Source organism: Mobula birostris, chromosome 13 (assembly GCF_030028105.1).
Source record: "Mobula birostris isolate sMobBir1 chromosome 13, sMobBir1.hap1, whole genome shotgun sequence".
Lineage (NCBI taxonomy): Eukaryota > Metazoa > Chordata > Chondrichthyes > Myliobatiformes > Myliobatidae > Mobula > Mobula birostris.
The window spans coordinates 60,590,721-60,618,425 of NC_092382.1; the positions used below are offsets into that span (position 1 = coordinate 60,590,721).

A 27,705-nucleotide genomic window follows, 5' to 3' on the forward strand; every position below is an offset into this window, starting at 1 on the left:
ACACAGTTTGTTGTCTTCTGCACTCTGGTGAACACCTTAGTTGGGCGGTCTTTCATTGATTTGGTTATGATTGTTATTCTATTGATATGCAAGAAAGTAAATCTCAGGATTGTTTATGGTAATATATATGTGGTTTAATAATAGAATTTACTTTAAAATTGGAAAAGAATAACTTGTTTATCAAGAAGATGTAGGAAATGCAGAAGAAAGACTGCTTGGATAATTATGCATTTTTTACTTAGATTACCCCACTGTCCCACCACCATCCCTACCCCATCAATACATTGAATAGAATAATACATTCATGACCATAATCCAGTATCTTCTGTATCAACTCTTTTCCATCTTCCTGCTTTCTCTGTTCTGTTTATCTTCTGCACTTAGACAGGAAGTACTTACAGGGTGTCTGCTCTATCAGCATCTCACGTATCTGTGGATCAGGGCAATTGATGATGAGAAATGGGTGAAGAAACCCATGGGTGAAGAAACATGGTTAATTTGCACTCGTGGGCTCATGACCCCCAGCCAGACAGCAGGGAGCTTCCCTCCACTCACCATCATCCACAGAAATCCATCACTTAACACCAAGACAATCCCCTTCCTTCACACCAAGACCCACATCCCCAAAACACTGCGAGACTTAATTGCTTCCAAATCAGATTATTCATGTTCCTCATTAATCACCAACCAACTTTTCCCTCACCAGAGCAAATCACCTTCCAAAACACTAGAGAACACCCCTCCCTCACGGTTCATGGAAATCTCCCTGTGTGTACACCAGGGGAATCAACTTCCACATCACACCAAGGAATCCTGTTTTCCAAACCTGTGAAGATCCCTCACTCTGCATACAAGACTATCCTTTCCTCTGTAATCAGACACAAATCTTTGTTGGAACAAACCAATTCACACAAATAGTACCTAAAATAATTCACTAAATTAATCACAATCTGTCAGTGCAGGGATTACACTCGTGTGATGTAATGGCTTGTTCAAAATCTTTATTTTTAAATCTGTTGAAATCTGTCACTTTGGAGTGGCTAAGTGGTATTTCAAATCACAGACAATATTTTATTCATAGAGATCGTCTGTGGTGTCTGGGGTCAAATCACTGGATGGACAAAATGTCTGAAATGTGGGTTAGGTACGGCACTGTGCAGAAAATATTGTACACGGTCATTGCCGTCACTGGAGTTCCTGGTGAGTGAGCAGAGCAAGTCATGTTTGGGGTGTCTGTGTGTTAGATGGAGGAAACCTGTTTATAATAATTTTAAAAACTAGATGTAATTTAACTCCTTCTTACGGAATACGTATTCCAATTTCCCTTGACTCAGGAGAAAACAGATCTCCATCTCAAACCAATTATTCAGGAAAAAAAACAAGGGAGTATTTCCTACTCCCTCAATATAGCATATTCCATAAACCTCCTCCCCAGAAAAAAAAAACAAGGGAGTATTTCCTACTCCCTTAATATAGGATATTCCATAAGCCCCTCCAGACAGGTAAATTAATTTTCCTACATCAGACTGCCTTTCTCATTGCAATGTATTCTCGTCTCTCAAATAGAGCCACACTTGTCTTCCCCATACTTTCCTGTTTCCTTTATACTTCCAACAAAGGTTCTTTGAGATGAAGCATTAAGTCTGGTTGTCCTTCCCAGTGTTGCCTGTTCTGAAGGGTGTTTCCAGTTTTTTTTTTTTTTGTGTGCATTCTCACCCATCTTTCTACACCACAGGAAATCCAAAATTCAAAAGAGTTGGATTCCCATCAATAGCCCACCCATAACTGCATATTGCATTTGCAAATCCAGTAGAACTGTAATTTCCTTTACACAAATTGGGAGATAATTGTCCCTCCAAAATTGAAGGAAACACTTCAACTAGTACACGGATAACCTCCTACTCTGCAAATCAGAGGAACCTAATCTGCTCAAAGTGAAGGGAAAACCATGCCATTAAACACCAGAAAAGTTATAAAGTGGTCACTACCAACACCAAACTATGGCAACCGGAGCTGAGTCGAGATATCATTGGCAGAAATGTGAAGGGAAACTCTGCGGTATCAGGGAATGAGGAAGCAGGACTGACCCTGGAATGGAAAACTCTGAATATGTGGGAAGGTTAACCACAATAATGGAGAACTGAAGTAATTACTGAAGGAAATTAAGAGCAACATCTGTCTTCACAGAGTAAGGCAGGTAGCATTCTGAAAAGCATTGGGGTTCACTGGTCACCGGGCACTCTCTGCAATTGGCAGAACGAAAGAACAATTGGTTTAACAATAACTTCGAGAGAATGCAAAAGCTAAACGGATAATCATACAATTTCAGCTTATATTTCTCACTATCATCCCAGATTTCCTGCCACAGTACCACATCATCAGCAACAGCTCCCATTGTCCAGTGATACATTGAATGATCGTAATTCAGGATCCAGAGTATCAATTCTTTTCCTTCTGTTCTGTGTAACCTTTGCACTTGGACAAGACAGACCTACTCTCTCGGCATCTAACCTATTGACGAGGGCAGTCGATGGTGAGGAACAGATGAAGAAACAGAGTTAGACAGCACTATGTGGGGATGATGACTCAGAGACACCCCTCACACCCCCCCCCCATCACCCACAGACTCTGTCACCGAACATCAGGAGATTGCTTCCCCTTCACACCAGGAACCATATCCACTGTACCCTGGCAGGAATCCACTCCTTCTGAATAGGACTGATCACATTCCTCATCAATCAATATACAAATCCACCCCTACCAGGGGAAATCCACATTCACTGTACCCTGGCAGAAATCCATTCCTTCGGAATTGGACTGTTCACATTCCTCATCAATCAATATACAAATCTATCCCTAGCAGGGGAAATCCACATCCATTGTACCCTGGCAGAAATCCATTCCTTCTGAATTGGACTGTTCACATTCCTTGTCAATCAATATACAAATCTACCCCTACCAGAGGAAATTCCTTCCCACTAAAGGACACCCTTTGCTGAGGATTTATGGAAATCTCCATGGAAATCACCAGGAGAATGATTTTTCCTGTCACACCCCGGCATCTCTTCTTCCAAAACATTGAAGGCCCCACGCTGGACACATGCAGGAGATTTCCCCTCCTCCAAAAGCGTGGCAGTCTCTGCTCCATACTAGGGGTAATGCCTTCCTCTTAAATAAGGATTACATTGTCCTTTAACTGGACAGAAGAAAATTTCTATTTCAGTCCTCATATTCAAACCCTAGCCCCTTCTTCCTCAGATGGAATGCTGCCTCCAACCAAAGAAACCAGGGAATACTTTTCACCTCCCTCAGTCTAGCTCAAGTGTCCTCAACCTGTGGTCCATTGATTCCTCGATTAATGTTGAGAATTCTTATCTTAAAAAAATGGGAGCTCTTTATTGAGATGATTCCACTCACCATCATCATCATGCCAGTTCATGATCATGATTGTGTAATAGTTCAGTATGTGATGATCTATGCAACCTGAAAGTCTTACTCCCCACAGTCATTCAAAAAACAGAAAAAAACACAAAGACAGACAGAAAATTTTAAACCCCAAAACCCTGCTCACCCTCCCATGTATAAACATCAGCAAAACCACCAACAGTACTCTCATCCACTCCCCCTACCTGCTTTAGCAAAAGCATCACCCCCAGCCCCCACCACCCACCAGTGAAGCAATAACATCTTATTCTACAGAAGTGCTTTGTCACTGCCTTCTTCTGGGCAGTATCAATGAACTTCAGATCTTGTCTGCCTGGGGTTGCATGATCAGGATTTGTGATCTGCACCAACTGTTCATACAACCATTCACCGCTTGCACCCATGGTTTCATGTGACCTTAATCTGTGGGTTTATCCGAGGGTGACCTGCAGGCCACCAGAGAAAAGAAGCACCCTAACACCTCACTTGGCAGAGACGCATGTCCAAATCAACACCCAAATATGATTGCACTGAACCCCTACAACAGAAATCTCAGTGGTATCTGGGAGTGAAGGAGTAAGGCTGATGGGGGAAATTCAAACTATGAAAAGGTGAGACATTCAATCTGTGTTGATGGAGAGTTTAAGTAACTTTGATTGCGGTTGGGAAACAATGTTAGTTACAAATGGCAAACTGGGAGCAGCAACTGTTCCTCACAGAGGATGGATATCCACCATTCAATGAGAAACGGTGGTCACTGGGAATGGGAGGGGAAAATTCAGGCTCACTGGGATGGGGAGCTACAACCACAGCTACATTAGTCAGAATCTTCAAACCAGAATAAATGTGGAATAAACCTCTCACCTGATGGAGATACTCTTTGGAGTTTTCCAGGTTGTTCTGTCCAACATATAATACTAGGGCCGTGTTAATCATCTTTTCACACTCCTCCTTTGTTGGGAGTCCATTGACTGGAAGATTAACGCAGTTTTGAGTTACATTTCCACCTGGCCTGACCCAGAGGCAGCGACACTCAAAGTATGTGGGATTGTGAAGGTGGGATTGGAAATCACATTGCCAGAGAATGCAGCACATCATGATCTGCACTGAAACGTAAAGGAGGCTCAGCAGGGCAAGAAGGTTGAATGGACGGGGATGGATGAGAAGGGGTAAAGGCAGGTGACAGGGAGGGGTCTCATTTGAGTCTAATTTTGGATACAACTAATGGGATTAACTGATCTTCACAAATAAGATGTACGGACTGCCACAAAAAGGCAGTCTGGTGCAATGGGAAGCGTTTGGAATGAGGTGTGGGGTATACAGCAAGAAGATATAGAGACCATCAAAGAACAAGAGTGAGGGTGCAGAATAGGAGCTATGGGCTGAGAAAATATAAGCGGAGTGTATGCTGTGATATTTACACAAGGAATAACATAGTTTCAGAGAAGTTCCTCCAACAATGTGCAAATATGGTATTTCTTCCTGCATCCTGTGGGTAGATTACACATGATGTCACTGGGCACCAAATCTGACTGAGGGCCCTCCAGCAAACCAACTTGCATTAACCCCCCGCCACCCCGACAGACACACACAGACACATGCACACACACAATACCTGAGCAAGTTTCTTTCTCTTGGGAAGAGGATGTTTCTTGGATGGGTCCTGTAGTTGTTGACACGCTGTGTCCTTTACCTTTGGAAGTCAGCAGATGTAGACAATAAAATAAAAAAGGAACATAACAGTTCGACAGACTACAATCACTAAAATATAGCCTCAGGGTGAGATAGGAGTTGGGGGAATGCATGCTTTCCAACTGCGGTGAAATCTTTAAGACTCTATGGCATTTACTCTTGCACGACCAGATTGCTCTCCCTAAACAACTGTCACTGCTTTCAGCATGAAACAGAATGAACCTCCAGGAAGTCCAGACCATTGCTTTGAGTGATCTCAGACGATGCTGAAATGTGGCCGAGGAGGGAAATGAAAACCTGATGTCATTCACCTCTACAATTCGACCATAAGACACAGGAACAGAATTAGGCCATTCACCCCTTTGAATCTGCTCTGCTATTCCATCATTGCTGATCCTAGATCCCACTCAACCCTGTACAGCTGCCTTCTTGCTATAATCTTTGCTACCCTTACTGATGAGGAAACTATCAATTTTCACTTAAGTATCCCCATGGTCTTGGCCTACACAGCAGACTATGGCAGAGCAGCACCACACAGATTCACAACCCTCTGGCTAAAAAAATGTCTCCTTCCCTCTGCTCTATTTAAGGGTTGCCCCTCACTTTTGAGGTTATGCCTTCTAGTTCTGGACACCGCTGCCATAGGAAACATCCTCTCCACATACATCTTTACTAGTCCTTTCAACAATTGGTAGGTTTTAATTAGATCCCTCTGCATTCTTCCAAATTCCAGTGAGTACCAAAGGCCAAAAGATGCCAGATGCTCCTTATATATCAATCCCTTCATTCCCAGAGTCACCCTCTGGACCCTACAGAGCAGGGTCCTGTGTAGAGTCCTCTGGACTCTCTCCAATAACAACATTTTTTTCCTGAGATACAGGGCTTCAAACTTTTGGCAATACTGTGCACTACACTAGATGTCCAGCAGGTGAATTAACCCATGAGACATTCTTGGTGAGAGAATGGGAGAGACTGATTGAACCCCACAGACACAGGATTTGGTACCTGTCGATGTATCTCCCATTGGGACAGATGATGGTTCCTGGTTGTGTCCTCCAGTTGATGATTTTCCAGCTTCTTCACTTGTGGATATCTGGGGATCTGGAATAAAACAACAGAGAGAGTTGTGGGTGAGGACTTTGAGAATAGTCATTGGGCTGGTAGAGATGCTTGTGGAGCAGAGAACTGGCTTCATTTTATCCCTCTTACCTTCACCATCTTTCCCACACAAACAATTGATATTACCCTCCTTCTGGGCGGGGATGAATTGCAGGGAAGAAATGTGGGACCCACATTTCCTTGCAGTAATCCTCACTGATCACTCCTGAGCCTGAGGACATCACTGTGCACATGGGCAATCCCAGACCTAGTCCTTTCTTTTACTCCTGTAATCTTCGCCCTGCATCTTGGCATGGGTCCCATCTCACTTTCCTTATTCTTCTCCTCCAGGCGTAACTATTATTCTTCCTACTTATATCTGCTGAGTGGGAGATCACAGAGTGAATTTGAGTTTTTTTTTGTGGATTTCACGTGCCAGGTTTAAAAAGCAAAAGGGGCAAGTCAGGACATGCCTACGAGCAGAAGGTCACTGAGAGAGTTGGAGATGGTTGCTTGTGGACTTTATGCACCAGCTTTTAAATGTGACCGAGACCTGATAGGACATGTGTGTTGAGCAGAAAATCACCTGGATTGTTGGTGACTTTTCAAGGGTCAACAAAAAGAAACGATGTATAAGCAGAGCAGCCATTGTTGGAGTAAGAATGGTCAGGCTTTGACTCAACAGGCAGAGGCTAAGTTTCTGAGTTGTTTGAAATCATGTAGTTGATTGCAGAACTTAAGCTTAAGATGTTAAGAGTCAAAGATATCACTATTGTAGGCAGGATGATAGTTTAGGCAGTGGAATGTTCCTCCTGTATTATATGGGACCTCCGCGTACCTTAGAGACTCCCTGAACTCTACATCTGCAGGAAGTCCAATTTGAGGTCCTGACTGAGGAGATCAAGGAAATTGAGCCAGACGTACTCTGGAACATCCTGGAGGCTGAAAACCTCTTCGATGAAACTTCCACTGAGGTGTGTGCAACCTTCAGATTGTAAAATGTTGATCAGTTGGAGATCTATGGGGAGTAAGCAGATAGTACAAGGTTCCCCAGTGGCTGTGCCATACAGCACCCTGTGGGTACTGTTGGGGGGATGACCTATCAAAGCACAGTCACATCTACCAGGTCGTGGCAATGTGGCTGATTCTAAGGCTCAAAGGGAAAGGGTAAATTCAAGTTGAGCAATGGTGGTAGGACACTCAATAGTTCAGGGACTGACAGCAGATTCTGTGGCAACAGGATGGGCTTCCAGGTGCTAGGATCAAGGATGGCTCAGAGAGACTGCAAAATATTTTCAAGAGGGATCGTGAGCAGTCAGAAAGTGGGAAGGGGGCCTGCACAGAAAGTATAGGGAATTATGGAAGAGGCTGAAGAGCAAGGCAGTAATCTCTGGATAACTCCCAGTGTCACATATCTCCCATTCACAAAGCAGGAATTGGATGATGGTAGCAATGCATGAGTGGATGACGGTAAACAACCCTTACGTGGCACTGTTCATGATATGAAAGAATTTACCCTACAGTTTCAGAAGGAGAATGAAGTCAGATGCATCCATATTTCAGCAGAGTAGAGGGAATTACAGAGGCATGAGACAGGAGGTGGTGAAAGTTGATTGGAAGGGGATAGTAGCAGAGAGAGAATTTAGAAAAAGAATTGCAAGAGTTTCTCGAGGCACTTTTGAAGGTGAAGATAGATACATCTCAAAGATGAAGTAGTACTCTCAAGGGAGGGCGAGACGACTGTGGGTGACAAGGGAAGTCAAAGATGCATCGAAGGAAAAGAGAGGGCATATAACGTAGCAACGATTAGTGGAAAGTTAGATGATTAGGAAACTTTGAAAACAAACAAGAAGGCAGCTAAAAAAATATAAGAGAAAAGCTGAAATATGAAGGAAAGCTATTCAATAATATAAACGAAGATCCCAGAAGTTTCAGCTGCATAAACAGGAAACGAGAAATGAGGGCTAGTATCAGAATGCTGGAAACTGACACTGGGAGGTAGTAACGTGGGACAAAGAAATTATTTTGTGTCTGTCTTCACTGTGGAAGACAGAGGCAGTATGCCACAAATTTGAGAGTGCCGGGTGAAGGAGGTGCTTGGAGAGAAAATGTCTGAAGGTAGAAAATTCACCTGATCCAAATGGACTACACCCCAAGGGGTCTGAAGGAGGCAGCCTAAAAGATTGTGCAAGCATTAGTAATGATCTTTTAAACATCTGACTTGAGGAATGTCCATTTAGTACAGAGATGGGCGTCACAGTAGCGTAGTGGTGAGCTCTACAATATTACAGCACGGAACATTCTGGAGTTTGGAGATCAACCCTGGTGCCATTCTGTAAGGAGTTTTTGTGTCCTCCCTGTGAAATGCGTGGGTTTTCCCTCGGTGCACAGGATTCATTCCACAGTCAAAAGACATGCCGTTTAGGATAATTGGCCATTGTAAATTGTCCCATGATTAGTTTAGGAATAATCAGGTTTGTCGGTGTTGGCTGGGACATCATGGCTCAAAGTGCTGAAAGGGCTTCCTCCTCTCAGTATCACTAAATAAATGAATAACATAAAATAAGGAGGATGTTCTTCAACCAGCGGGTGGGTGTTTCTGTGAAACTCGTTGCCATGGACGGCTGTGGTAGTCACGTCATTGAGTATAGTTGAAGAGGCGGCTGATAGACTCTTGTTTATTCCAGTGTCAAACGTTATGGGGAGAAGGCAGGGAATGGAGTTGAAAGCCTTAATGGAATGGGGCTTACATGATGGGTTAAATGGCCTAATTCTGCTCTTATACGACCATTCGAGCAGAATTAGGCCATTTGGCCCATCAATTATGCTTCATTTCATCATGGCTGATACATTTTATGCTCAGCTACAAACTTCTGTCTTCATGCCCTGATGAACCATTACTGAAACTATACCCAATCACTTGACGTCCTAAGCCACCCGTGATAAAAAAACTCACAGATTTACCATTCTCTGCTGAAAACAAATCCTCTTCAATATGTTCTAAGTGGAAATCTCTTTATTCTGAGTCTGCGTCCTCTGGTCTAAGACTCCCCCACCAAAAGAAACATCCTCTCCACATCCACTCTTTCGAGGCCTTTCAACATTTGATAGGTTTCAATGAGATCCCCCCTCATTCTTCCGAATTCCAGTGGGTACATTCCCAGATGCCTTATGGTTTTAAGGACATGACAGGCAATTACTCAGCCATCAGTCCATCAATGTGAATCTGAAGACTTGAATAAATACAGCATATTTGTGTGAGTAAGTAAGACTGACAGAGAAAATCTCCCTGAAAAGATACATCGATGCAAAACTACCACCTCACTCAGAATGATGAGAACCAGCCGGGTTACTTAAGTGATCCTGAATGTTAAACAGCATCAGATGCATGTTCAGATTAATAATAATAGCACATTCACCTATGAGCTGTGGTGAGGAAACACAGCTACCATCTCTACAGAGCTTTAAAAATTCAAAGTTATTTAGTATTAGACTGGCTTCCAATGAGCTTCAGTGCAGTTTGAAGAGTTTTCCTATTTTTCTTTGCAAGAATGGATATTTCATCAAATACGGAAAATACAGTTTGCCAGATGGTTCACCTGTTTGCATATTATGCTGACTTTCATCAATCAGGGCATTGACCATAGGAGGTGACAAGTTATGCTGTAGTGCTATGAGATGGTGATGAGGCTGCACTCAGAATAACAGGCTCACAGCTTCGTCCATCCTGTTTTCGGAAAGATGTCACCAAACGAGAAACGTAGAAACACAGAAAACCTACAGCACAATACAGGTCCTTTGGCCCACAAGCTATGACGAACATGTCTTTACCTGAGAAATTACCTGGGCTTACCCATAGCCCTCTATTTTTCTGAGCTCCATATACCTGTCCAGGAGTCTCTTAAAAGACACCATTGTATCTACCTCCACCACTGTTGCCAGCAGCCCAGTCCATGAACTCACAGAAAGACTGTGTAAAATATTCTCAAGACATTTGCCTGGATTTCAGTATCAAAGTTATAAGGAGAGGTTTTGTAACCTGGGACATTATTCACTTCATCCCACAGACCAGTCCACAGCTTCACCACAGAGACTTGGGTGAGACTCCATTTCTAAAACAGCTCCCACTGACAAATGTGCTTGTAGATGTCTCTGGGATTGTGGACAAAGTCATGCTCTGCACCCTACTGTTCCCAAGAGAGGGAATGTGTGTTAAATCAGGGACACATGGTGAGTGTAGGAGAGGATGTATTGTGCTAGATTGAGATGGGAGGAGACAACAGTAATCACCACAACCAGCCTTCCATCGTACCAACACACGTCCATCACGCCCAGACATGTAAGGTTAGACAACACTCATCCAACCAACAGTCTCTGTAGACCACATCTTCCTCCCCTGAGATATCCAAAGTCATCCCAAACGAATCTCCTCCATCTTTCTACCAGATGGCTCAAAGCCTCTGATAATTTCTCCATTCCCAATCCAAGCCACATCTTCCAAATACGTCAGACACACCAGATCAAGTGTCTAGGATGCAACATCCAGGGATACTCAGATCTGACCCTAAATGTTGCAGCCCCTCAATTATCCCAAACATCTGTACAGTCATATCACTCCATATTTATCACAGCACATGACCTTCTATTCTACCCATGTACCAAACCAAATCACCTCCAACAGTCACTGCACAGTGGATATTTGTGTCCACTCCAATTGATCTAGCCCACCATGCAACACTTTTACTTGGTTCCACACCCCTCTCACTCGGTCTCTCCCATACACGTCACCCATTCCCCTCAGGCATGCCATCACCTATCCCCCTCAGCCACTCAATCATCCATCCTTCTCTGCCACTCCATCATCCATCTCCCCTCATTTAGTTGCGTGATGCTGGTGGAATCCATTGAATGTTAGTTGCAGAGGAGTCTCTGTAAAACACATCCCCATAACTGATACCTGAGCTTGTATCTGGGTCCTTGATTGTGGACAAATCATCGCTTAGCTCAGGAGTTGTCCCCTTAGTTTGTGGAGTTGGTTCAGAGGCTGGATCTGCAATAAAAATGAGCACATGTTGGGAACAGAGGAACAGACAATTGACCACCCAGTTGGGACTCCAACATCTACTCAATCACTGAAGTCAAAATAACCGGCCTATATTTTCTCTACTTCTGCCTCTCTACCTTCTTGAAGAGTGGAAATACATTTGTAATTTTACAGCCATCTGGATCCATTCCGGAATCTAGTGATTTTTGCAAGATCATTACCAATCCCGCCACCATCTCTTCAACCTGCTTTTCCAGAACTCTCGTTCATCTGTCTCATCTGCATTCAGACCTTTCAGTTTCCCAAGTACCTCCTCTCTAGTGATGGTAACACAGCTCATTCAAAGCTACACCATTGTGATTTGCAGGAGGCTCCATTTCTACAACCGCTACCACTGACAAATGTGCTGCAATTGTGGACAAAGTCATGCTCTCTGACTTACTGTTCCCACGAGACCCTGAACATGTTTTAATCAGGGGCACATGGTGAGTGTTGGAGAGGAAGTATTATGCTAGTTTGTGACAGGATGAGACAACAGATATCATCACAACCAGACTTCCAATGTACCAACAAAGGCATATCACACCCGATCATGTTAGGTTATCCATCACTCACCCAGCCACCACAGTCAGCATTTGGCATCCTCCTCCCATGAGAGATCCTGGGTCATCCCAACCAAATCACCTCCATCTTTCGATCAGATGGCTAGAACCCTCTTGGTCAATCTCTCCAGTCCCATTCTCTCATTCCTTGCCAATGCGTCATTCTCTCCAGGGATGCAGCGTTCCGGGATACTGAGATTTGACTCTGTATGCTATAGTCACTCAGTTATCCAAAGCACCTTTAAGTTGATTTCAAATCATATTATCTGAACAACCAAGCTCCTGTGCATCCCACTCACCCGTGTGCCAAGCACAGTGACCTCCACAATCCCCCCGCTGCTCAGGGCAAACCCCAAGACCATCCCGATTGGTCACACCCATCATGCAACACACTTTTACTTGCTCCCTCAACACTCTTCCCTTGGTCTCTCCCACACCCTTTGAGCCATCCCACACCCCTCTGTCCTTGGTCCATCTGTCATCGGTCTCCCACAGCCCGTCCATCACCCACCTCCCACGGTGACTCTATCACCAATCTCCCTCCATCCCTCCATCACCCATCTCCGCTCAGTCAGTCACTTGATTCTGGTTGAATCCATTGGATGATAATTTCAGAGTGATGACTGTGTAAAACATATCCCCACAACTGATACCTGAGCTTGTATCCTGGTCCATGATTGTGGACAAATCATCACTTGGCTCAGGACTTGTCCCCTCGGTTTGTGGAGTTGGTACAGCTGTTGGATCTGTAATAAACAGGGGTAAATGGTGGGAACAATGGAACAGACAATAGACTGCGGTTTGGACTCCAACATTTTCCCTACCACTGAGATTAGAATAACAGGCCTATTGTTTCCTTCTTCCTGCCTCGCTATCTTCTTCAAGAGTGGAGTGACATCTGTAATTTTCTTGTCTTTCAGAAACATGTAGAATCAAGTGATTCTTGAAAGATCAAGACTAATCCCTCTACAATCTCTTCAGCCACCTCTTCCAGAACTCTGGGTCTGGTCCAGGTGACCTGTCTACATTCAGACCTTTCTGTTTCCCAAGCGCCTCTTCTCTTGTTATGGAAACACAAACATTCAAATTTCCACCACAGAGACATTGGACAGCCTCAACTTCTACTACCCCTACCACTGACAGTGTGCTTGTAGATGGTTATGGGATTGTGGACAAAGACATTCTCTGTACCTGACTGTTCCCAAGAGACGCTGAATGTGTTTTATATCAGGAACACGTTTGGAGAGGAAGTAGTGAGTAGATTTGTGATGGGAAAACCTACAGGAATCACCAAAATCAGCATTCCATCATACCATCACAGGCCCATCATTCTCCACAATGTAAGGTTATACAGTACTCACTCAAACACCAGTCACTGCAATCCACATCCTCCTCGCATGAGAGGTCCATTCAGCTAAGTCGTCCATAACAAAACACCTCCATCCTTCTACCGGATGTATCTTTGACAATTCCCTGCATTCCCACTCTGAATCAATCATTCCTTGTACGGCAGACACTCCAGAACAATTCTCTAAGATGTAATATCCAGAGATACAGGGATCTAACCCTGTATGCTACGGTGACTTAATTATCCCAGCATCTGTACATTCATTTCAGTTCATGTTTATCACAAAGCATGACCTTCTGTTCATCCCACAGTTCCACATACCAGTCCCAGTGGCCTCCTGAACACCCACTGCTCAGAATACCTAGATATTTGTGTCCATTCCAATTGGTCAGACCCGTCATGCAACACTCTTTCACTTGATTCCACTCCACTCTCCCTTGGTTGCTCCCACACATTCTCGGCCTTCCCAAACCCCTCTGTCCTCAGCACCTCCATCACCTATCTCCCTCAGCAACTCGTTCACCCACCTCCTTCAGTAACCCTGACATCCATCTCCCTTAGCCACTCCGTCACCCACCTCTCTCAGTAACCCTGACACATATCTCCTTCAGCTAATCCATCACCCATCCCCCTCTGCCACTTGCACCAATCTACTTTGGGCCCTCCATCACACATCTTCCCTCAGTCAGCCGCTTGATGCTGGTTCTATCCATCGAATGTTAATTGCAGAGAGGAGTCACTGTAAAACACATCCCCACAACTGATACCTGAGCTTGTATCTGGGCCCTCGATTGTGGAGTAATCATCGCTTGGCTCAGGAGTTGTCTACTCAGTTTGTGGAGTTGGTACAGATGCTGAATCTGTAATAAACCGAGGCACATGGTGCGAATAGAGGAAGAGACAATTGCCCACCGCGTTGGGACTCCAACATCTCCCAATCACTGAGGCCAGAATAACTGGCTTGTAGTCTCCTTCCTTCTGCCTCTCTACCTTCTTGAAGAGTGGAGTTACATTTGTAATTTTGTAGTCATCCGGAACCAATCCAGAATCTCGTGATTCTTGAAAGATCATTACCAATCCTTCCACACACTCATCAGCCTCCTCTTCTAGACATCTGGGGGTACACAATCTCGTTCAGATGTCTCATCTACATTCAGACCTTTCAGTTTCCCAAGGATATCTTCTCTAGTTATGGTAACACAGTCCAGTCAAAGCTCCATCATTGTGTTTTGCAGGAGGCTCTATTTCTACCACCCCTACCACTGACAAAAGTGCTCGTAGATGTTTCTCAGATTGTAAACAAGGTCGTGTTGGGTACCCTACTGTTCCCAAGAGTCCCTGAATGTGTTTTAAATCAGGGACACATGGTTTGTGTTGGAGAAGATGTACCGTGAGAGCTTGTGATGGAACAAACTACAGGAATCACTACAGCTAGCCTTCCATCATACCATCACAGGCCCATCGTGCTCCACTATGTAAGTTTATAAAGCACTCACCCAACCACCAGTCACTGCAATCCACATCTTCCCCACAGGAGAGGTCTGGTCAACTGAACTAAGCCGTACATAGCAAATCACCTCCCGCTTTCTACTAGATGGCCTTTAGGCAACTCGCTCTTTTCCCAATCTGTGTCAATCCTTGCCTGTACGTCAGACACTACAGAACAATTCTCTAGGATGTAACATCCAGGGATACTGAAATCTGACCCTGCATGCTACGATCACTCAACTATCCCCAGCATCTGTACATTCATCTCACTTTATGTTTATCACAAAGCATGACCTTCTGTACATCCCGTAATTCAATGTACTAGTGCCAGTGGCCTCTCCAACACCCACTGCTCAGAATACCTAGATATTTGTGTCCATTCCAATTGTTCAGACCCAGCATGCAACTCTCTTCTACTTGTATCCTCAGCACTCACCCCTCAGTCACTCCCACACCTGCTCAGCCTTCCCACACTCCTCTGTCATCAGCACCCTCATTATCTATCTCCCTCAGCCACTCGTTCACTCACCTGCTTAAGTAACCCTTACAATCGTCTCCCTCGGCCACTCCGTCACCGTTAACCCTCGGCCGCTCCATCACCCACACCCCTCGGCCGTTCCGTCATCCACACCCCTCGGCCGCTCCTTCACCCACACCCCTCGGCCGTTCCATCACCCAGCCCCCTCGGCCGCTCCGTCACTCACCCCCCTCGGCCACTCCGTCACCCAGCCCCCCTCGGCCACTCCGTTACCCACCTCTCTGGGTCACACTGACACACATCTCCCTCGGCCACTCCGTCACCCATCTCCCTCAGGCCCTCCATTACCATTGAATGTTAATTGCAGAGAGAAGTCTCTGTAAAACACATCCCTACAACTGATACCTGAGCTTGCTTCTGGGTCATTGATTGTAGACAAATCATCGCTTGGCTCGGGAGTTGTCCCCTTAGGTTGCGGAGTTGGTACAGATGCTGAATCTGTAATAAACAGAAGTACATGATGTGAATAGAGGAACAGACAATTGCCCACCCCATTGGGACTCCAACATCTCCCAGTCACTGAGGCCAGAATAACTGGCCTGTACTAGCTTTCCTTCTGTCTCTCTACCTTCTTGAAGAGTGGAGTTACATTGTAATTTTGCTGTCATCCAGAACCAATCCAGAATCTAGTGATTCTTGAAATATCATTACCAATCCTTCCACAATCTCTTCAGCCTCCTCTTCCAGAACTCTGGAGGTACACCATGTTGTTCAGATGTTTCATCTACATTCAGACATTTCAGTTTCCCAAGAACCTCCTCTCTCATTATGGTAACACAGTTTTTGTCAAAGCTCCACCATTGTGATTTGCAGTAAGATCGATTTCTACCATCCCTACCACTGACAATGCACTTGTAGATGTTTATGTGCTTGTGGACAAAGTCATAAATCTGTACCCTAATATTCCCAAGAGACAATGAATGTGTGTTGGAGAGGATGTGCTGTGCTAGCTTGTGATGGGACGAGCCTACAGGAATCACCACAACCAGACTTCCAACATACCAACAAAGGCATATCACACCCGAAAATGTAAGGACTCACCCAAGCACAAGATTCAGAATTTCGCATCTTCCTCCCATGAGAGATCCTAAGTTATCCCAAACAAATCACCTCCATCTTTCAAACAGATGGCTAGAACCCTTTTTGTCAGTTGTTCCAGTCCCACACTGTCATTCCTTGCCAATACATCATACACTCCAGAACAATTCATGGTTATGACACACCCAGGGATAGTGAGATTTGACTCTGTATGTTACAGTCGCTCATCCCACTCACCCAGGTGCCAGGCACAGTGAACTCCACAATCCCCGTTGCTCACAGCAAACCCCACGCCCATCCCGACTGGTCAGACCCATCATGCAACACTTTTACTTGCTCGTTCAACACTCTCCCCTCGGTCTCTCTCACACCATTTGAGCCATCCCACACCCGTCTGTCCTTGGCCTATCTGTCGCCCGTCCTCCTCGTCGCAACGTCACCCATCTCTGCTCAGTCAGTCTCTTGATTCTGGTTGAATCCATTGCATGATAATTTCAGAGGGAAGTCTGTGTAAGATATCTCCCCACAACTGATACCTGAGCTTGTATCTTGGTCTGTGATTGTGGACAAATCATTACTTGGCTCAGCAGTTGTCCCTTCGCTTTGTGGAGTTGGTACAGATATTGGATCTGAAATAAACATGGGTACATAGTGAGTACAAAGGAACAGACAATAGACCACTGGTTTGGGACTCCAACATCTTTCCAACTGCTGAGATTAGAATAATAGGCCTATAGTTTCCTTCTTTCTGCGTCACTACCTTCTTCAAAAGTGGAACAATATCTGTAATTTTCTTGTCTTCCAGAAACATATAAAACTAGTGATTCTTTAAAGATCATTACTAATGCCTCCACAATCTCTTCAGACAGCTCTTCCAGAACTCTGGTGTGTACACTATCTGGTCCAGGGGATTTATCAACATTCAGATCTTTCTGTTTGCAAAAAACATCCTCTCTTGTCATAGAAACACAGACATTCAAATTTCCACCACAGACTTGAGACAGTCTCCATTTCTACCACCCCTACCACTGACATTGCACTTGTAGATGGTTATGGAGTTGTGGACAAAGTCATACTCCGTACCGTACTGTTCCCAAAAGACTCTGAATGTGTTTTATATCAGGGACACATGGTGAGTGTTGGAGAGGAAGTATTCAGTAAGTTTGTGATGGGATGTGACTACAGGAATCACCAAAATCAGCATTCCACCATGCCATCACAAGCCTATCGCACTCCACCATGTAAGGTTAAACAGCACTCACCCAGCCACCAGTCAGTGCAATCCACATCTTCCTCGCATGACAGGTCCACTCAGCTGAACTAAGTTGTTTATAACAAACCACTTCCATCTTTCTACTAGATAGCTCTTTGACAATTCCCTCCATTCCTACTCTGAGTCAATCCTTCCCTGTACGTCAGACACTCCAGAACAATTCTCAAGGATGAAACATCCATGAATACTGGGATCTGACCCTGCATGCTACGGTCACTCAGTTATCCCCAGCATCTGTACATTCATTTCACTTCATGTTCCTCACAACACATTACCTTCTGTTCATCCCGCATTCCACGTACCAGTCCCAGTGGCCTCCCCAATATCCACTGCTCGGAATACCTAGATATCTGTGTCCATTCCAATTGGTCAGGCCCATCATGCAACACTCTTTTACTTGCTTCCTCACCACTCTCTCCTCAGTCTCTCCTACATCTTCTTGGCCCTTTCCATACACACCTGTCCTCAGCACACCTGGCACCTATCTCCCTCAGACACTCGTTTACCCATCTCCTTCGGTAACACTGACACCCATCTCCGGCGGCCGCTCTGACACCAGTCAGTCAGTCCCATGATTCTACTTGAATCCCACTGATCAGAACTCCGAGATAATCCTGTCCATTCCACTTGGTCAGACATGTCATGCAATGTGCTTTAACTTGCTTCCTCAGCACTCTCCCCTCGGTCTCTCCTACACCCCTCTGTACTCAATACCTATGTCACCCGTCTCCCTCGGCCGCTGTGTTGTCCTCCGTCAGCCACTCCACCGCTCCTCTCCCTCGGTCACTGCGTCACTCAGCTCCCTCAGCCAGTCCATCACCCATCTCCCTCGGTGACTCTATCACCAATCTCCCTCCATCACCCATCTCCCCTCAGTCAGCCGCTTGATTCTGGTTGGATTCATTGGATGATAATTTCAGCAGGAAGTCTCTGTAAAACTTGTCCCCACAACTGATACCTGAGCTTGTATCCTGGTCCGTGATTGTGGACAGATCTTCACTTGGCTCAGGAGTTCTCCCCTCAGTTTGTGGACTTGATACAGATGTTGGATCTGTAGTAAACAGGGGTACATGGTGGGAACTGAGGAACAGACAATAGACCACCGGTTTGCGACTCCAACATCTTCCCAACCACTGAGATGAGAATAACAGGCCGATAGTTTCCTTCTTTCTAACTCACTACCTTCTTCAGGAGTGGAGCGATATCTGTAATTTTCTTGGCTTCCAGAAACATGTAGAATCTAGTGATCCTTGAAAGATCACTACTAATGACTCCACAATCTTTTCAGCCACCTCTTCTAGAACTCTCGGGTGCACACTATCTATCGGGTGATTTATGTACATTCAGATCTTTGTTTCCTAAAAACGTCCTCTCTTGTTATGGAAACACAGACATTCAAATTTCCACCACAGTCACATGGGACAGCCTCAATTGCTAGTACCCCTGCCACTGACAATGCTCCTGTAAGTAGTCCTGGGACTGTGGACAAAATCAGGGACCCATGGTGAGGGTTGCAAAATGAAGTATTGAGCAAATTTGTGATGGGATGACCTACAGGAATCTCCAGAACCAGCATTCAATCATGCCAACACAGGCCAAATTGTGCTCCACAATGTAAGTTTTTACAGCACTCATCAATCCACCAGTCACTGAACCCCACATGCCCCTCGCATGAGAGGGCCACACAGCTGAACTAAGTTGTCCATAACAAATCGCCTCCATCTTTCTACTAGATGGTTCTTTGACAATTCCCTGCTTCTCAATAAGAGTCAATCCTGCCTGTACGTCAGACACTCCAGAACAATTCTCTTAGATGTAACATCCAGGCATACTCAGATCTGACCCTGCATACTAAGTCACTCAATTATCCCCAGAATCTATACATTCATTTCCCTTCAGATTTCTCACAACGCATGACTTTCTGTTCATCCCACTGTTCCACATACCAGTCCCAGTGGCCTCCCCAATATCCACTGCTCCGAAGTCCTAGGTATTTGTGTCCATTCATATTGGTCAGACCTGTCATGCAACATTATTTTACTTGCTTCCTTAACACTCTCCCCTCGGTTGATCCCACACCTTCTTGGCCCTCCAACACCCCTCTGTTCTCAGCACCTCTGCTCCCCTTCTCCCTCAGACCCTTCATCACCCATCTCTCTCAGACCCTCCATCACCCATCTCCTCGGACCCTCCATCACCCATCTCCCCTCAGTCAGACACTTGATTCTGGTTGAATACATTAGATGATAATTTCAGTGAAGAGTCTGTGTAAAACACATCCCCACAACTGATACCTGAGCTTGTATCTGGGTCCGTGATCACTGTCGAATCATTGCCTGGCTCAGGAGTTGTCTCCTCAGTTTGTGGAGTTATTATAGATGCTGGATCTGTAATAAACAGGGGTACATGTTGGGAACAGAGGAACAGACAATTGACCACCCAGTTGGGACTCCAAATTCTTTTCAACGGCTGAGGTCAGAATAAATTACCTCTAGTTTCCCTTCTTCTCCCTCTCTACCTTGTTGAAGAGTGGTATGACATTTGTAATTTTCCAGTCTTCTGGAACCATTCCAGAAACTAATGATTCTTGAAAAATCATTCCAAATACCTCCAGGATCTCTTCAGCTACCTCTTCCAGAACTCCAGGGATAATTATCTGGTTCAGGTGACTTCTCTATACTCAAAACTTCCAGTTTTGCAATAAACTTTTCTCCAGTTATGGTAACACAGGCATTCAAAGTACCAGCATAGAGACTTTTGAGGCTCTATTTCTACAAACCCTACACTGACAAATGTGTTTGTAGATGGTTATGGGATTGTGGGAAAGACCTGCTCTATATCCCTACTGTTTCCAAAAGACCCTAAATCTGTTTTAAATTCAGGAATACATGGTGAATGCAGGAGAGGAATTATTGAGCTCGTTTGTGATAGGAAAGACTACAGGAATCAGCAAAGTTAACCTTCCATCACACCAGCAAATGCCCATCACAGCCGCAATGTAAGGTTATACATCACTCACCCAACCACCAGTCACTGTATTCCACATGATCCTCCAATGAGAGGTTCGCTCAGCTGTCCTTAGTTGTCCCAAACAAATCATCTCCATCTTTCCAAGTGATGGCTAGAAATCTCTTGGACAATTCCTTCCATACACACTCAGAGTCACTCCTCGCCTGTACGTCCATCACCCAGAACAATTCTCGAGGATACAAAATCCAGGGATACTCATATCTGACTCTGTACACTATGGTCACTCAATAATCCCCTACATCTCTACATTCATTTCTCTTCATGTTTATCTGAATGAACGACATTCTGTTCATCCCACTCATCCACGTATCAGGCCCAGTGGCCTCTACCACCACTACTGCTTGGAACACCTAGCTATTTGTGTCAATTCCAATTGGTCAGACAGCCACGCAACACTTACTTTCTCCCTCAACACATTCCCATTGCTCGCTTCCACACCCTTTTGGTATTGCACACCCCTCTGTCCTCAGTGCATCCATCACCCATCTCCCACGCCCACTTTCTCACCCATCTCCCACGGCCACTCCCTCACCCATCCCCCAGGGCCACACCCTCACCCATCTCCCACAGCCACTCCCTCACCCATCCCCCAGGGCCACACCCTCACCCATCTCCCACGGCCACTCCCTCACCCATCCCCCACGACCACTCCCTCACCCATCTCCCACGGCCACATCCTCACCCATCTCCCACGGCCACACCCTCACCCATCTCCCACGGCCACTCACTCACCCATCCCCCATGGCCACCCCCTCACCCATCCCCCACGGCCACTCACTCACCCATCCCCCATGGCCACCCCCTCACCCATCCCCCACGGCCACTCCCTCACCCATCCCCCATGGCCACTTCCGCACCCATCTCCCACGGCCACTCCCTCACCCATCCCCCATGGCCACTCCCTCACCCATCCTCCACGGCCACTTCCGCACCCATCCCCCACGGCCACTTCCTCACCCATCTCCCACGGCCACTCACTCACCCATCCCCCACGGCCACTTCCGCAGCCATCCCCCACGGCCACTTCCTCACCCATCTCCCACGGCCACTTTCTCACCCATCTCCCATGGCCACCTCCTCACCCTTCTCCCTCGGCCACTGCCTCATACCTCTCCCTCAGTCAGTCTGACACACATCTCCCTAAGCCACTCCGTCACCAGTTTTCCTTGGTCACTCCATCACCCATCGCCTGTCAGTCAGTTCCTTGACTCTGGTTGAATCCCTTTGATAATAATTTCAGAGAAGAGTCGGTGTAAATCACATCCCCACGCCGATACCTGAGCTTGTGTCTGGGTCCATGAACGTGGATAAATCATCGCTTGGCTCAGGAGTTATTCCCTTGGTTTTTGGAGTTGGGTCAGGTACTGCATCTGTAATTGACAGGGGTACATGGTGGGAACAGAGGAACAGACAATTGATCACTCAGTTGGGACTCTAACATCTTCCCAACCACTGATGTCAGAATAACAGGCCGATAATTCCCTTCCTTCTACCTCTCTCCTTTCCTGAGTGTAGTGATATTTGTAATTTTCCAGTCTTCTGGAAACATTCCAGAATCTATTGATTCTTGAAAGAATAATTCTGCAATCTCTTCAGCCTCCTCTTCCAGAACAATGGGGGCTACACGATCTCGTTCAGATGACTTACATTCAGACCTTACAGTTTCCCAAGAAGTTTCTCTCTAGTTCTGGTAACACAGTCCAGTCAAATCTTCACTAGAGAGACTTGTGGGAGGATCGATTTCTACGACACCAACCACTGACAAATGCTTATGGTTATGTCATTGATGACAAAGTCCTGCTCTGCCCCTATTGTTCCCAAGAGGCACTGAATCTGTTTTAAATGGTGAGTGCCGGACAGGAAGTATTGAGCTCGTCTGTGAAACGAGAATCTACAGGAATGACCAAAACGTACCTTACATGGTACCAGCAAATACCCATCACTGTCGCCATGTAAATTTATACGCAACTCATCCAACTGCCAGTCATTGTATTCCACATGCTTCCCCAATGTCTGCTCAGCTGTCCGAAGGCGTCCCAGACAAAGCACTTCCAGATTTCCAACAGATGGCAATTTCTCCATTCCCACTCTGAGTCACCCTTTTCTTCCACGTCAGTCATCCCACAACAATTTCTGAGGATGCACATCCTGGGATACTCAGATTTGACTCTGTGCTAAATTTGCTCAATTACTGGCAGTACCTGTACATCCATTTCACTTCATGTTTAGCTGAACACACGACCTTCTGTTCCTCCCATTCACCCACGTACCAGGCCCAGTGGCCTCCCCCACCCCCACTGCGCATTGCAAACCTACATATTTGCATCAATTCCCATTGGTCAGACCCGCCGTGCTGCACTCTTTTACTTACTCCCTTAATACTCTACCCCGGGTCTCCTTCACATGTTTTTGGTCATCGCACACCCATCTGCCTCGCCCCGTCTGTCACCCATCTTCCCTCATTCAGTCACTGGATTCTAGTTGAATGCATGTGATAATAATGTCAGAGAGGATTCTAAATAAAACACATCCCCACAAATGATACCTGAGCTTGTATCTGGGTCTGTGATTGTGGACAAACCCTCGCTTGGCTCTGGTGTTGTCCCCTCGGGTTGTGGAGTTGGTACAGACGCTGGATCTGAAATTAACAGGGGTACATTGGGAGAACAGAGGAACAGAAAATGGGGACACCAACATCTTCCCCACCACTGACATCAGAATAACCGACCTGCAGTTTCCTTTCTTCAACCTCTCTACCTTCTTGAAAAGTGGAGTGACATTTAAAATTTTCCAGTCTTCCGAAACCATTCCAGAATCCAATGATTTCAAATGCCAAATGCCTCCACAATCTCTTCCCCACCTCTTCCGGAGCACTAGGGGTACACCATCTCGTCCAGATGGTTTACCTACTTTCAGACCTTTCAGCTTCCCAATAAACTTCTCTCCAGTTATGCTAATACAGGTATTCACCATAGAGACTTGCAGAAGGCTAATTTTCTACAAAACCTACCACTGACAAATGGTTATGGGATTTTCAGCAAAGACCTGCTCTGTGTATGCTGTGTACTCCACTGTTCCCCAGAGACCCTGAATCTGTTTAGGAATACATGGTGAGTGCGGGGAGAGGAAGTATCGAGCTCGCTTGTGATAGGAGAAACTACAGGAATCATCAAAACCAACCTTCCATTGTACTAGTAAATGCCTATTCTCGCAGCAATGTAAGGTTATACAGCACTCACCAAACCACCAGTCACTGTATTCCCCATGCTCCTCCCATGAGAGGTCCACTCAGCTGTCCTAAGTCATAGGAAACAAATCACCTCCATCTTTCCAACTGATGGTTAGAACCCTCTTTGACATTTCCCTCCATACCTGCCCTGAGTCAATCTTAACTGTACTTCCATCACTCAGAGCAATTCTTGAGGATACAGCATCCAGTGATAGTCATATCCGACCCTCGTGGTAACAAAATAATCCCCTGCACCTTTACATTCATTTCACTTCATGTTTATCTGAATGACCAACCTTCTGGTCATCCGGCTCACCCACGTACCAGGCCGAGAGGCTCCACCATCCCACGGCTCAGAATACCTAGATAAATGTACCTGTTCCATTAGTCAGATCCATTATGTAACACTCTTCCGTGTTTCCATATCCCTCCGTCATCTATCTCACTCGGCCGTTCTGTCACCCATCTACCTTGGCACTCCGTCACCCATCTCACTCGACCACTCGGTCACCCATCTCCCTCAGTCATTCCGTCACCCATCCCCTTTGGTCTATCCGTCACCCATCTCCATTGGCCATTCCGTCACCCATCTCATTCAGCCACTCTGTCACCCATCTCACTCAGCCACTCCGTCACCCATCTCACTCAGCCACTCCGTCACCCATCCCCCTCGGTCTCTCCATCACCCATCCCCCTCGGTCTCTCCGTCACCCATCCCCCTCGGTCTATCCGTCACCCATCTCCATTGGCCATTCCATCACCCATCTCACTCAGCCACTCCGTCACCCATCCCCCTCGGACTCTCCATCACCCATCCCCCTCGGTCTATCCGTCACCCATCCCCCTCGGTCTCTCCGTCACCCATCCCCCTCGGTCTATCCGTCACCCATCTCCATTGGCCATTCCATCACCCATCTCCCTCAGCCATTCCATCACCCATCCTCCTCGGTCTCTCCATCACCCATCTCCCTCGGTCATTCCGTCACCCATGTCACCTGATTCAGTCATTTAATTCTAGTTGAATAACTTCGATGATAATTTCAGAGAGGAGTCTGTGTAAAACGTGACCCCAGAACTGATACCTGATCCTGAATCTGAGTCCGTGATCGTAGGCAAATCATTGCTTGGCTCAGTACTTGTCCCCTTCGGTTGTGGCGTTGGTACACATATTGGATCTGTAATAAACAAGGGTACACGGTGGGAACAGAGGAACAGACAATTAACCACCCATTTGGGCATCCAACATCTTTCCAAAAACTGAAGTCAGAATAACTGCCTTATAATTTCCTTCCTTCTACCTCTCTACCTTCTTGAAGAGTGGAGTGACATTTGTTAGCTTTCCAAGATAACCTAAATCTGTCTTAAAACAGGCCCACATGGTGAGTGTAGGAGAGAAATTATTGAACGATCTTGTGACTGGATAAGACTAAAGGAAAAACACTTCCAACATGCCGATCACACCCTTTCACAAACACCAATAACTATATTCCACATCCTACTCAATTGACTTAAGTCATCCCGTCCAAATCAGCTCCATCGTTCCAAAAGATGGCTAGAACACTCTTTGACAATTCCCTCCATTCCCACTCTGAGATACTCCTCACCCGTTCATCAGTCGCTCCAGAACAATCCTCGAGGGTGCAACATTCAGGGATACTCAGATATGACCCTGTCTACTGCAGTCACTCAATTAATCAGAGCATCTGTACATTCATTTCACTTCCAGTTTATCTCAACGCATGACCTTCTGTTCATCCCATTCACCCAAGTACCAGGCCCAGTCGTACTCCCCACCCCCACGGTCATGGGAAACCTATGTATTTGTCTCCATTCCAAGTGGTCAGACCTGACATGAAACACACTTTTACTTGCTCCCTCACCACTCACACCTTCCTGGCCTTCCCACACCCCTGTCCTCAGCAGCACTGTTGCCTATCTCACTCTTTTTGTTGCTCCATCATTCCTCTCCCATCAGTTTCTCTATCACCCCTGCAATCCCTCAATCATATATCTTCCTTCGGTATCTTACTCTCCCCTTACTCATTCCCTCAACACTCACCCAAGAATTACAAGATGGCGCTGCGTACGGCAGGCATGTTGCGCACTCCTTACCAACTTTACAGTGTGCTGATAATTTCTGCAATTTCCTTTGCATTTCTTGTTCAAGAAGTTGATAGTCACATCCAATCTGACTGACTAACTGTTCTGAACATCGGGAAGATGGCATTTACCCACAATGTTCTGCCTGTTCTACACTGAGAACCCCGGCTTACACGATCCATGGAAGGCTCATTGATTACACCACCGCCACCTCGGAAGCGGCGCTGGAGGACAGAGAGAAGCAGCGACATCCTGGTGAGGTTGAGACGGCGCGCTTATCAGCCGCCGCTCCGTAGCATACTGCTGGCTAACATGTAGTCCCTGGAAAAAAAGCTGTGCGAATTGAGAGGCGGAATTTCCTACCAGCAGGAAACAAGGGAATATAACATTTCAAATAATAACAAAGCAGTCTACAGAGAAGTCGTCATCACCCTGATGCACTTGTGTCAATAAAACAACCTCTCCCTCAATGTCACAAAAACAAAGGAGCTGGTTGTGGACTACAGGAGGAACGGAGACAGGCTCACTCCTATTGACATCAATGGATCTGGGGTTGAAAAGATGAACTTCAAATTCCTCAGTGTACGCATGACCACGAACATCATGTGCTTTGTACATACCAGCTGTGCAGTAAAAAAAGAAGCACAACACCACCTCTTCCACCCCAGACGGTTGAAGAAGTTTGGCATGTCCCCAAATCTTAAGAACTTTCTACAGGGGCACAATTGAGAGCATCCTGACTGCCTGTATCTCTACCTGGTATGGGAACTGTACTTCCCTCAATCACAGGAACCTGCAGAGAGTGGCGTGGACAGCCCAGCGCATCTGTAAATGTGAACTTCCCACTACTCAGGGCAGTTACAGTGACAGGTGTGAAAAAATGGGCCAAAGGGTCATTGAGGACCCGAGTCACCCCAACCACAAACTGTTCCAGCTGCTACCATCCAGGAAATGTTGGCGCAGCATTAAAGCCAGGACCAGACTCCATGACAGCATCTTCCACCAGGCCATTTTACTAACTAATTCATCCTGATACAATTGTATGCTCGTTGTACATACTATATATTATAAATTACTATAAATTGCCCATTGTACATTTAGACGGACACATAACACAAAGATTTTTACTCCTCATGTATGTGAAGGATGTAAGAAATAAAGAAACAAAGTCAATTCAATTAAATTCAATTCATCCCACACCATTAGCGTCCTCCCACACCCTGCTCTACTCAGTCCCTCCATTACCCCTCTCCCTCGGTCACTCTATCACTATTCTCCCCTCAGTCTATCTCACACCATTAGTGTCCTCCTACACCCTGCTCTACTCAGTCCCTCCATTACCCCTCTCCCTCGGTCACTATCACTATTCTCCCCTCAGTCTATCTCACACCATTAGTGTCCTCCTACACCCTGCTCTACTCAGTCCCTCCATTACCCCTCTCCCTCGGTCACTATCACTATTCTCCCCTCAGTCTATCCCACACTCTCCTTGATTCTGGTTGAATCTGACGGATGATGATTTCAAAGAGGAGTCTGTTTAAAACACATTCCCACAACTCATACCTGAGCTTGTATTTGGGTCCATGATTGTGGACAAATCATCGCTTAGCTCAGAAGTTGTTCCCTCGGGTTGTGGAGGTGGTACAGATGCTGGATCTGTAAAGAACAGGGGTACATGGTGGGAACAGAGGAACAGACAATTGACCACCCCATTGCAATGAAATTAAACTGAAGAGAACAGCCAACAATAAAAACAGGACTGCAAGTGTTGGAAATCTAAAACTGAAGGAGAAAACACAGGA

The 27,705-nt window shown here is 45.9% G+C and overlaps 1 protein-coding gene across 2 annotated transcripts; it reads right to left on the bottom strand.

Annotated features, from left to right (window-relative positions):
* Window positions 1-27,495, bottom strand: LOC140207634 (uncharacterized). 2 transcript variants are annotated; one of them, XM_072276189.1, is made up of 14 exons: window positions 27,467-27,495; window positions 24,886-24,978; window positions 23,120-23,212; window positions 21,852-21,944; window positions 19,839-19,931; window positions 18,503-18,595; window positions 16,808-16,900; window positions 15,579-15,671; window positions 12,513-12,605; window positions 11,171-11,263; window positions 6,121-6,216; window positions 5,039-5,116; window positions 4,288-4,394; window positions 1-78 (listed from the first exon to the last, which is right to left on the bottom strand). In XM_072276189.1, the coding sequence occupies exons 1-14, from the start codon at window positions 27,486-27,488 to the stop codon at window positions 37-39; spliced, it is 1,182 nt and encodes a 393-aa protein (XP_072132290.1). In that variant the 5' UTR covers window positions 27,489-27,495; the 3' UTR covers window positions 1-36. The 2 variants fall into 2 exon arrangements, with proteins under 2 accessions (XP_072132290.1, XP_072132289.1); XM_072276188.1 differs by lacking the exon at window positions 1-78 and adding an exon at window positions 224-430.
* Between the last annotated feature and the right edge of the window lie 210 nt (window positions 27,496-27,705).

Bases quoted from the DNA above. Each gene is read 5' to 3' on its own strand.
- LOC140207634 (XM_072276188.1), bottom strand. From the start codon at position 27,488: ATGGACCCAAATACAAGCTCAG. The intron at 12,606-15,578 runs GTATCAGTTGTA...TGTTTATTACAG, and splicing joins TGACCCAGAAGCAAGCTCAG to ATCCAACAGCTGTACCAACT. The intron at 431-4,287 runs GTGAGAGGTTTA...CCTGATCCACAG, and splicing joins CCAAAGAGTATCTCCATCAG to ATACGTGAGATGCTGATAGA.